The sequence below is a fragment of the Lineus longissimus genome, chromosome 15, assembly GCF_910592395.1.
Source record: "Lineus longissimus chromosome 15, tnLinLong1.2, whole genome shotgun sequence".
NCBI classification, from domain to species: domain Eukaryota; kingdom Metazoa; phylum Nemertea; class Pilidiophora; order Heteronemertea; family Lineidae; genus Lineus; species Lineus longissimus.
In genome coordinates, this window is record NC_088322.1 from 131913 (window position 1) to 143712 (window position 11800).

General features: G+C 45.4%; 1 protein-coding gene across 1 annotated transcript; it reads left to right on the forward strand.

Moving 5' to 3' along the window:
• Positions 1-3507: 3507 nt before the first annotated feature.
• Positions 3508-9681, forward strand: LOC135499916 (uncharacterized). Its single transcript, XM_064790965.1, has one exon. It carries the CDS (start codon positions 3508-3510, stop codon positions 9679-9681), a length of 6174 nt encoding a protein of 2057 aa, XP_064647035.1.
• The last annotated feature ends 2119 nt before the right edge of the window (positions 9682-11800 follow it).

The following is an 11800-nucleotide window of genomic DNA, read 5'->3' on the forward strand; positions in this document are numbered from 1 at the left end:
TGCTCTGCGATGCGATCATACAACACAAGATGACGTGGGAACGTGTGTTGTTAATACTAGGTAAAATATGGCAACAAAAAATCACCACGACCCAAGAGTATAGTGCATCGGCCGAAGTGGCCATCAATCACGCCGTTCACGTACAGACAATTCTAGAGAATGTGGCCGACTTGGTAGATGCAAATCACTCGTTGGGATGGCACATGGACGAACTAGAGTATCTACTGATGAACGTGATGTGTCCCGATCGAGAACCTGAGGATAGCGGCATTGGTAACGTGCGGGTAGATATTATCGAGGCGTTGTCTACTATAGTCACTGTATCGACTAGGATATTGTACGATGCACCAGACTGTTGCAATTGGTTAATACCGATCGTGGACACAAAAACACCAATCACGTCCGAAAACAGACTACTCCCCAGACACGGTGAAGAAGATTTGAACAATACCGACATAAGACCTCGGTATTGGATGGTGAAGAGGAGTGGCGAGGATGAATATATTACTTACGAGGTAGTCAACACTGATTTGTGGCGTGGTCACAATCGCACGTCGACATTACCGCACATGTTGCACGATCAACTGTTTAACAAGCGAAAGACATCTGTTGGACTCGACGAATTGGTGACATGGATAGAGGCGGTCAATGCCAATACGAGCAACACGGTCGTTCCCAAAGTGTACTTTAGACAGGCCATGACGTGGGGCATAGAGTTGTCTAAAATCGTTACAAAAAAACACAGGTTCACAGTAGAACGCATGCTAAAAGTGATGGCTTGTATTAGCAAGTATACCATATCACCAGATTCTGGGTGGTTGAAAGAGGTGAATTCTGTAATTTCTATCACCACCTCGGTGTGCAATGAACTGTTGGCGAGGACGACTGACAGTATACTGAACAAGAGACGGGCACTATTCCAATTCGTGCGAAACTCGCTGCCAAAAGACTCACTCGATTGTGGCAGTGGCGGCGGCAATGATCTTTACGAGTCGTTGTGGTGGGCAATTTCCTCCCTGCCAAAGACGACCAGTTTAATATGTTGCTATGGAGTTCACGGATACGTACTGAGAAGACGCTCTAACAGGGAACAGTGGAATTTGGTAGGATGTGTATCCAGGACGTTGTACACGACGACAAGTGGAGAAACAATGTCCGACAAAGAGAGGAGTGTATTTGACGTACTATGTGAAGACTTTTGGAAAAATATCAGTGAGCAATCGCTACAATCCATAAGTCAGTGTGGTCGATTCGAACGATTCGCAGGAGTGTTTCGTCGGTGGTGCGCAGAGCTGTTGAGTTTTTGCGAAGTGGTGACAGGGGTAGTAGGTGACAATAGAGTGTCGTCAAAATTGAACCAAAGTGAAATGTGTCGAGACTTTCTACTGTTGAGCGATTGTCTCATGAACTCTGATCTACCGTGCGGACCAACAACATCAGTGGAACAGTGGCAAGCACAGCAACAGCAGCAGCACCAGCAAAAGGAAACAAAGAAGAAAAAAATGGCAGTAGTCACTGCACACACGCAACAAGAAACACAGTGGGAAAATACCACACTGTATCCAAGAGCAAAGCCTGATGACCTGATGAACGATACTGCACGATACACGATAGAAAACGTGTGGTTTATGTTGGAAACGATACTTAGAAACATATGTATCGCCAATACGAAAACCACCAACACTGCTGGTGGTTATCAAGACCTACCCGTTATCCTGAGGCTGTCGTACAATCGCAAGAAACCCTTTAGCATAGTCCCCATGAACAACCGCGGGGTAGATATGCTTTTGCACACGGTATGCTTTGTTTTGCAGAAACGATCGAGAGAGATGATAGTCGAAGCATTGGCTGGTGGTGGTGGTGGTGGTGGTGGTGGTACGAAGTCATCTGTCGTCGCTACCACCAGTTTTGTCATCGATGAGAGGCAAATGTACACGCTGATCGAGCGTGCCACCTCTGGACCGTCACAACAGTTACCGTCGAAAGAACGACTCTTCGTTCTTCACAGATGCGGATTCCAACATGATAATATTCACATGATATTCGAAAACATGAACAACAATCCAACCCAGAGCGCGTTATTGAACATGATATTCTTGGACGGAGATCGCGAAGTAGAACTGTGGCAACTGTTGGACTATCTCTTTGCATTTTGTTTTCTGACTGTCGTTCGTGTAAGGGGCATCGTGGGCTTTTACGGGCTGTACACGAGCTTCGATCGATCACCCGTGCTACGTTCCTCGTGTGTATTTGAAGTTGACGCACGATCTGTTGGTAAACAGGTTCTGAAGGAAATTGTGACGACTCCAGTAATGACTGCCAGAACATTCACCAAATTCACAATTGAAATGCTTCAAGACTGCAATTGGATGGATCATGGTGCTGTCGACATCAGCAAAGCACCGGCACACGACGTCGAACAGCTATTGATTACAACGTGTCTGTCGAACACATCTAACCCATCCGACTCGTCCTTTGTATCCACGCTGAGTAAAGTGGCACAGTTGCCGTTGCATACCGATGATGTCACCACCGACGATGACCTAGAACGACAAATGCACCAACGAAAGTTGGCGTGTCTAATCCAACAACTATTAGATCGACCAATGGTATGTAGAATAAATATGCGAGGAGTGCAAAAATACGGTTTGGTGAGACTAGGCTCTACAATAAATAACACAGGCGCATCTGAACCAAACAGTGGTGAGGTTGCCAACGTCGGCTCGTACATAACACTGTGTTGTGGCCATTTTCCTTGTTTCTCTGGAGTTTAAATTTCCCGCCTTGTAAACCCTTTTTAATGAGCCCTGTTTTTTACTTGTGTGAACCCCTTTGCTCTGGTGGACCCTTTTTAGCCTCCTTTTTAGATCTCCACCATTTTGCTTTCTTCCAACTCATTCATTTCTAGTTTTACCAGTTTCAAGTTATGATTTTCCTTGGGGTAGCTCCCCTTATCAGCACACAAATCGTTTGGTAAGCTTAAATAATATGTATAGAACCCTTCTTTTGATATGATTTATGTATAAACGGTCTACAGGAAGGATTCTTGTGCCTCTCTGTGCAGCCCTAAACCCCTTTCCAGTGCCCATGTTCTCAGGCAGCCCTGCAGAGCATGTGGTCCCTTTATATGTTAATTTACATGGGGGTTTTCCTTGGGATTGCCCTCATTATCATGCAAATTTTTGGGAATTCCCAGCTCTGGCTTTGCCACCTGGTTTGTTTACAAACAATAATGTACTTTAGATGTGGTGGGGAATTTATTGTAAAAACGTATATGAGACGTTAGGTCTTTTTCTTTTCGCTGGTCTTTGGTCTTTCTAGTGTTTATTTTCTGTACTTGTTGACTATTATTTCACATGTTGATGCTGTACTTGCATTTACTTGTCTTTATTTGTATTTTCAGTAAATCTCTATAATCAAGGGAATTTCTACGTTTGTGTTGTTTTTTGAGCTGCCCCAATACATTTACAAACGATTTTCGAACAAGTTTATTTTGGGATCATCACCATGAGTGAAGACAAAGGTTTAGGAGCGAGACGTCGTCAGCCGACTCTGAAGGGATTGGATTACAACCTGGACGTGAAGCGCAGACAACGCAAGGAGTCTTGCAGGTTTCTGAGGCTTATGTCTGACAAGCTGATTCATCATCTAACGTCGGAGGATGTGACGGTCGGTGTAATTCATAAGGAGTACTCGGTATGGTTAACGAGTTACGAGGAGTTTCTTGGTTTCCACAGGGAATATCAGAGTTTGCTGTCTTCAGATGAGGAACGTGCTAAGGACAACGAGGCTCTCTTCTTGAAGCATGATAGTGTTTTCAGGGATTGTAAAACGGCTGTGGAGGCATGGCTGTTGGAACACGATAAGCCACCCTCAACACGTAGGTCAGGGAGCGTCAGGAGTCATTCCTCTAGTGGTTCGAAGAGAACGAACATAAGTTATTCTAAGATGCAGGAGGCGACTAAGAAGGCTGAACTGTTAGCCAAGGTTTCTTCCCTGGAAAAGAAACGCACCTTGGAACGAAAACGGATCGATTTACAAATCGAGGAGGAGGAACTTATCATCAAGACTGAAATGGCAGTTTGTGACGCCAAAACTCAGGTTTTGGAGGAGTTCGAACAAAAGGAGAGTCTTTTCGCGGAGGCAACACGTCGAGTAGTCTTTAGGAGTCCTCCGTCTTCTCTTGTTCAGCCTGAGGGTGTTCTCGTTAGTGTTGCTGGTGGCATCTCGGAACCAGTTATGCCTTCAGCCGCGACCGCTTCTGTGTCTCAACATGTGACGGAGTCAACTGTTACACCTGCTTTGGCTGTGCCCTTCTCCCATCATGCGTCTGCGCCGAATGTTACGCCTGCAGCTATAAACATGCCTCTGCCCTCAGCTCAGTCTACGGTTTCTCGTCCAGTACCGCTGGTGCCAGTGCTAATGTCAGTATCAAGCACTGACACCACGCCTAGGATGGCTGCTAGTTCCATGTCTGACCATGACAATGTTCAGGAAACCAGTCCGATCAGTCTAACTCTTACCAACGGTATTTCTACGGTGTTAGATCCGCACACAAGTGTTTCGGTTAATCCCCCTAGTCCTGTGGCCAGGATTAACAAGATGCCGAGTTTGTGCACTCCAGAACTTCCACAAGTCGATTGCAGTGGAGTGATGACAATTATGAGGGAGCTTAAGAAGCCAGCTGCGGAGTTGCATAAGTTTAGTGGCAATCCGATGGAGTATGCACGGTTCATAAGGTCATTCAATGCTAGGATAAACGCTTATACAGACTCCTACGAAGAGAAGATGAACTATTTGCTTCAGTATACAATGGGTGAGGCACACAAGATCGTGTCAGGATATTCGAACCTGGAGGCTAAGCTTGGATATCAAGCGGTATCAGAAGAGTTCCAGGAACGTTATGGTGACAGTGATGTTGTGTCTCAGGCCTACGTTAAGAAGGCATTGTCATGGCCTAGTATCAGATCAGACAATGCCAAGGGGCTAGATGAATATTCAATCTTTTTGAGAGAATGTCTGTATGCCGTTGAAAACGTCAGTGGCGCTCAGGTGTTAGATTACTCTGAGAACTTGAAACTGTTAGTGAAGAAGCTACCTGTCCATCTCCATGACAGGTGGCGCAACATTGTGTTTGATGTCAAGGGAAAGGACCAAGTTGTGAGGTTCAGTCATCTTGTAGCTTTCGTTAGGAGAGAGGCTAGGAAAGCCATTGATCCCACTTACGGTAGGGATGTGTTGTCATCTTTTGGTACTTCGCAGGCTAGTCAAGGTAAACCTGCTGGAAGAGCACCATCAGGGAAGCAGGAGCACGCTAGTAGAGCTTTTGCTACAAATGCAGTCGAGAACAAGAAGCCTGCTTTTCATACTTCACAACCTGGTTCCAGAGGGAGTGGTTCAAGTCAGAGGAGTGGGGATAGTTCAACTGTGACCAATGCAAGGCCAGCCTTTTCCAGACCGTGTATGTTTTGCAATAGTACTAAGCATGCCATGGATGGATGTTGTGAGATGGTAAAACTTAACTTGAAGGATCGCTATGCTTTCCTCAGATCGAAAGGGCTCTGCTATGGATGTCTTGAGCTGGGACATCAGAGAGACAGTTGTAACCAGAAACTCACTTGCTTGCATTGCAACAGACCCCACCCATCTGTGTTACACTTGGAGCCTCGATCTAATCCTGTCAGTAGCTCTAGTGTCACGTTAGCCACAGCATCAAGTCGAGATATGGGGGCCGGAGACAGCCGTCGTTCAGCCATGGCTATTGTTCCAGTCAAAGTTAGGATGAGGGGTGGTAACAAGTGTGTAGAGACATATGCGCTTCTGGACTCAGGAAGCACTGCAAGCTTCTGTACAATGGAACTCATGAAATCCTTGGGTGTCAAGGGGAGGAAGACGAAGATAAATATTCGAACGATGGGGCATGAAATTCTTCAGAACAGTTACGTAATCTCAGATTTGGAGGTCGTTAGCTTCAATGAAAACATTGTGACGGTGCTGCCGCCGGTCTTTACGCAGTTGAAGCTACCAGTTGACAGTGATGCTGTGGTCACCTCAGAGGACATTCAGAAATGGTCTTATTTGAAAGACATCCCATTGCATACCATAGACAGTGATGTAGAACTCTTGATTGGTGTTAACGTTCCCATGATGCTGCAGCCCCTGGAGGTTGTTCCTAGTCAGGATAACGGTCCATTCGCAGTGAGGACAGCTTTTGGTTGGGTAATCAATGGCCCTCTGGCAGCATCTGATGACAGAGAAGAAGCATGTGGGTCAGCTGTTGTTAACAGAACCGAAGTGAGAACCATCGCAAGTTTGGAGGATCAAATCCGTGATCATGTCGACCGCGACTTCAGTGAACGCGTCATAGATGACGAGATTGAGCCGTCTCAGAATGATAAGCTGTTTCTAGAACGTGTTTCTCAATCTATCACATTCGTTGATGGTCACTATATCATCGGTCTCCCATTCAAGGACATGAACACTAGGTTGCCCAATAATCGTCCTCAGGCCGTACAGCGTATGGAATCTTTGAAACGAAAGTTCAGAAAGGACAGTGACTTCCATGACAAGTATAAGACATTCATGGACAAGATTTTGAGCAATGATTACGCCAGGGTTGCACCCTATCAACCCCCAACTGGCAAAGTGTGGTACCTGCCACACCATGGAGTTTTTCACCCCAAGAAGCAGAAACTAAGAGTAGTATTTGACTGTTCAGCGCGCTACGGTGGCACATCCTTGAACGATCACCTGTTGCAAGGTCCTAATCTCACCAACTCACTGCCAGGGACTTTACTCAGATTTCGAGAGGAGGAGATTGCTATGATGGCCGACATAGAATCGATGTTTTATAGAGTACGAGTACCTGATGAGGATGCCAACTACTTACGGTTTTTATGGTGGGAAGATGGTGATCCGAGCAAATCAATGGTTGAACATCAGATGATGGTTCATATATTTGGCGCAGCTTCTTCGCCAAGCTGTGCAAACTACGCATTGAGAAGAACTGCTGAGGACAATAGAGGCGAATTTCCTGAGGCTGCCAAAGTCGTAGAGCGAAATTTCTATGTCGACGATTGCTTGAAGAGCAAGGTTCCTACAGCTGAGGCCATAACATTAGCAGAGGATTTGCACAAGCTCTGCTGGAAAGGAGGTTTCAACCTGACTGCATACATTTCAAATAATCGGGAGGTCATGGCTTCAATTCCTGTGGAGTACTGGGCCAAGGAGGTGAAGGACTTAGACCTGCAGAAGAGCAGCCTACCGATGGAGCGTGCACTAGGAGTGCAATGGTGCGTTCAAAGTGACACTTTCAATTTCAAAATTGAGCCGAGGAATAGACCGCCTACGCGTCGTGGGATCCTTTCCACCGTATACTCGATTTACGATCCCCTGGGGTTCCTTTCTCCAGTCATTTTGAAAGCCAAGTGCTTGCTGCAGGAACTATGTCGACTAAAGCTCAGCTGGGATGAAGACATTCCGGAGCCGCACCTCGGCCAGTGGAGTGCTTGGTTGGAGGACGTTACCAAGCTGGCCGACTTCAGCATCAGGCGCTGTGTAAAACCTGAAGGTTTTGGTGAACTTGCATCGGCTGAATGCCATCACTTCAGCGATGCTTCGGAGTCAGGTTATGGTGTCGCTACGTATCTTCGTCTGATCAACACCGAGGGACATGTTCACTGTGGTCTCGTACAAGCAAAGTCCCGTGTCACACCACTCAAGCAAGTTACAATAGTGAGATTAGAGCTCACTGCTGCCACAGTTGCCGTCAAGATTGACACCATGCTTAGGAAAGAGTTTGAGATTCCACTCCAGAAATCCCACTTCTGGACTGATAGCATGTCGGTTATCAAGTACATAAGAAATGAAACGTCAGGATTCCATACCTTCGTCGCAAACAGGCTCCAAGTCATTCATGAGGGATCAGATGTGAAGCAGTGGAGATACATCAGTTCAGCTCTGAATCCTGCAGATGAGGCTTCGAGAGGTCAAGGTGCCGATGCTTTCCTACAGAACAGGCGCTGGTTAAACGGTCCTGACTTTCTCTGGGAGTCGCCGGAGTCATGGCCTATTGCACCCCCGTTGTCGACCACCTTGAGTAAGGAGGACCACGAGGTGAAGAGGAGTGTCGTTGCTGCCAGTAATGTTCAGTCAGCAACCCCATCGAGCGACAGTGTTGACAAGTTAATCAGCTTCCACTCCTCATGGTACACATTGAAACGAGCCGTAGCTTGGATCCTTAGAGTCAAGGAGATGCTGGCGCACAGAGTCAGGAGCAGGAATGATGGTCATCGGTGTAAACCAATCGACTACTTGAGACCCCTCACTGTTCAGGATCTAAAGGAATCTGAGTGTGCTATACTCAGGTTTTCTCAGCAGGCAGCATTCGCTGAGGAAATGAAGTCACTTGCGAGTGGGAGAGCTTGTGTTAAGCAGTCTAGTTCGTTACGAAAGCTAGACCCAGTTTTGGATAACGGATTACTACACGTTGGAGGTCGCTTGAGTAGGTCTGCTTTGCCTGTGGAGAGAAAAAGCCCTGTTATTCTTCCAAAGAACAGTCATGTTAGTAGGCTCATTTTGCGCCAGATTCACGCAGAGGTTATGCATGAGAAACGAAACCACATGCTCTCTAGACTCAATGAAAAGTACTGGTTGATCCATGCCCAGTCTGCAATTCGTAAGATCATCGCCAAGTGTGTTGAATGCAGGAAACGTGAAGCGAAAGTTGGAGAGCAGAAAATGAGCGACTTGCCACAAGAAAGACTTACCGTTGATGAACCGCCGTTTACATCAGTTGGATGTGATTTGTTCGGACCCTTCGAAGTTAAAAGGGGTCGTGCCATTGTGAAGCGATATGGGGTGCTTTTTACTTGCATGACCATCAGGGCGGTACATCTGGAGATTGCGGATTCTTTGGATACCGACTCGTATATCAATGCAATGCGCAGGTTTATTGCTCGTAGAGGTCAGGTGAAGCGGATGCGTTCTGACAATGGGACAAATTTGACGAGTGGTGAACGTGAACTGAGAGGTGCAATCAAAGCTTGGAACAAAGCCCAAATTCATGAGTTTTTGCTCCAACAGAATATTGTGTGGGTCTTTAACCCTCCACTGGGATCTCATCACGGTGGAGTATTTGAGAGACAGATCCGTACTGTGAGGAAGTGTTTGAACAGTGTTCTTAATGAACAGCGCGTGGTGAATGAGGAAAGTCTGAGGACTCTGATGTGTGAAGTTGAGGCTATCGTCAATGATAGGCCTATCACTAGGATTTCGGACCAATGCAATGATCTTGAGGCTTTGACGCCTAATATGCTGTTAACCATGAAGGTTAAACCGAGGCTTCCTCCAGGACTGTTTAGTGCAGATGATAACTATGGTCGACGTAGGTGGAGACAGGTACAGTACATGTCGGACCTGTTCTGGAGAAGGTGGTCAAGAGAGTATCTGACCCTGCTGCAGGAAAGGCAAAAGTGGACATCTGCGCGCCGCAACCTAAAAGTTGGGGACATTGTTTTGTTAGTGGATGATAGACTCCCACGTAATTTATGGCCACTTGGCCGTGTAATTGAGACAATGCCGGATAGGCAAGGATATGTGCGCAGTGTAAAGGTCAAGACTCAGACTAACGTCTTGATTCGTCCAATCTCGAAGCTTATCATACTCTTGGAAATGGACTAAGTTGTGCTATGTGATAGTCACTCTTCGTGAAGACAGTTCGATTGTCAAGGACCCTTAGTGTTGTAAAACATTTCTCAAACTCTTGGATTATGACACGTGTATTGACATTGTGTGGACTTTGAGGAACCGGTGTAATTTGCCGTTAATAGTGAAGTGTCACTTAGAAAGTTTGTTTTGTACTTCAATTTGTTTAACTTCTGTAACACTTGCAAGGTTCTTTAATGCCAGTGTTCTGGTTCCTAGGTTGTTATCCAGAGTTGTTGTCATTCATGCTATTTTGTACGGACTTTATTGTGTATTTGCATTTGTGCGGGTATAGTTGATATTAGCTAGTTCTCGCTAAGAAGTTTCAAGATTTCTTACTCTCTGGTCACTGGTTGTTGTAACTTGTTGATTTAATCGTCGGGGTTTATGATATTCTTTTAATTGCGTTAGATCACACAATTAGGGGGCCGGTATGTTGTGGCCATTTTCCTTGTTTCTCTGGAGTTTAAATTTCCCGCCTTGTAAACCCTTTTTAATGAGCCCTGTTTTTTACTTGTGTGAACCCCTTTGCTCTGGTGGACCCTTTTTAGCCTCCTTTTTAGATCTCCACCATTTTGCTTTCTTCCAACTCATTCATTTCTAGTTTTACCAGTTTCAAGTTATGATTTTCCTTGGGGTAGCTCCCCTTATCAGCACACAAATCGTTTGGTAAGCTTAAATAATATGTATAGAACCCTTCTTTTGATATGATTTATGTATAAACGGTCTACAGGAAGGATTCTTGTGCCTCTCTGTGCAGCCCTAAACCCCTTTCCAGTGCCCATGTTCTCAGGCAGCCCTGCAGAGCATGTGGTCCCTTTATATGTTAATTTACATGGGGGTTTTCCTTGGGATTGCCCTCATTATCATGCAAATTTTTGGGAATTCCCAGCTCTGGCTTTGCCACCTGGTTTGTTTACAAACAATAATGTACTTTAGATGTGGTGGGGAATTTATTGTAAAAACGTATATGAGACGTTAGGTCTTTTTCTTTTCGCTGGTCTTTGGTCTTTCTAGTGTTTATTTTCTGTACTTGTTGACTATTATTTCACATGTTGATGCTGTACTTGCATTTACTTGTCTTTATTTGTATTTTCAGTAAATCTCTATAATCAAGGGAATTTCTACGTTTGTGTTGTTTTTTGAGCTGCCCCAATACACTGAGTTCGACAAGCGATAGTGTTATTCACACACCCACTGTGGCCAGGGACGAATCATTCGTGGTGATAAACAGTGCTGCATATGTCGACACGATCGTACCGAAACTTTACAGAGGTACGTGTTGGTATTTTTCATCATCAGATCCAGGCGACGTTGAACAAGCGGTGGCAACAGTAAAGAAGAGTTTAAATATCATATTTACAGAAGTTGTGCACCAAAGAAGAAGCATACTCACAACCTCGAACATCGTTGGATCACGTTAGTGATCAACAACAGCATGGCGGCGTCAATCACCAATCACCTCGGGGGATTGAGAACAAATTTCAAATCGCACGATATAGTGAGTGGAAAAAATCTGGACCAGTACAGATTGGACTATAAAACGTTTTCGGCCAAAGTAGGAAATGATAGCTATGTACCTTTGGGTTCGCTCATCGACAACAAACTGTTCAACTTGGCAAAGTTGTACGTCCTGATTACCTATCTCATAGCGTTGATGGGTAGATTCTACTTCTTGGTCTACGGGAACAGGAGGAAACGAGACGAACTATTGGAAACCGCAGACAAATTCCACGAAGTTAAAAACAAAAACTCCATACGATGGTACATACAGTCGCTAATGGAACCGAGCCCAGCAAGTCTCCTGGTAGATTTCCTATGTCTATTGTTCTACCTTGCGGCATCGCTCGTGAAAACAATTTATATCCTTACATTTCTAAAGAAATTACATGATAAGGTCGCTGACGACTACCCATTCAATTCGAACAGTGCGCTAGATGTCGGACAAATGGCTGTACCGGATCCAATTGTCGTCAAAGGTCCCACGTTACACGCAGGCGGACACGTCTATTTCAACGACGATAAGCAGTTGAAGTACAAAATGACTAAAGAAATATTCGTGGCAAGCGGTGAAAATGCACGGTTCGTGGCTACA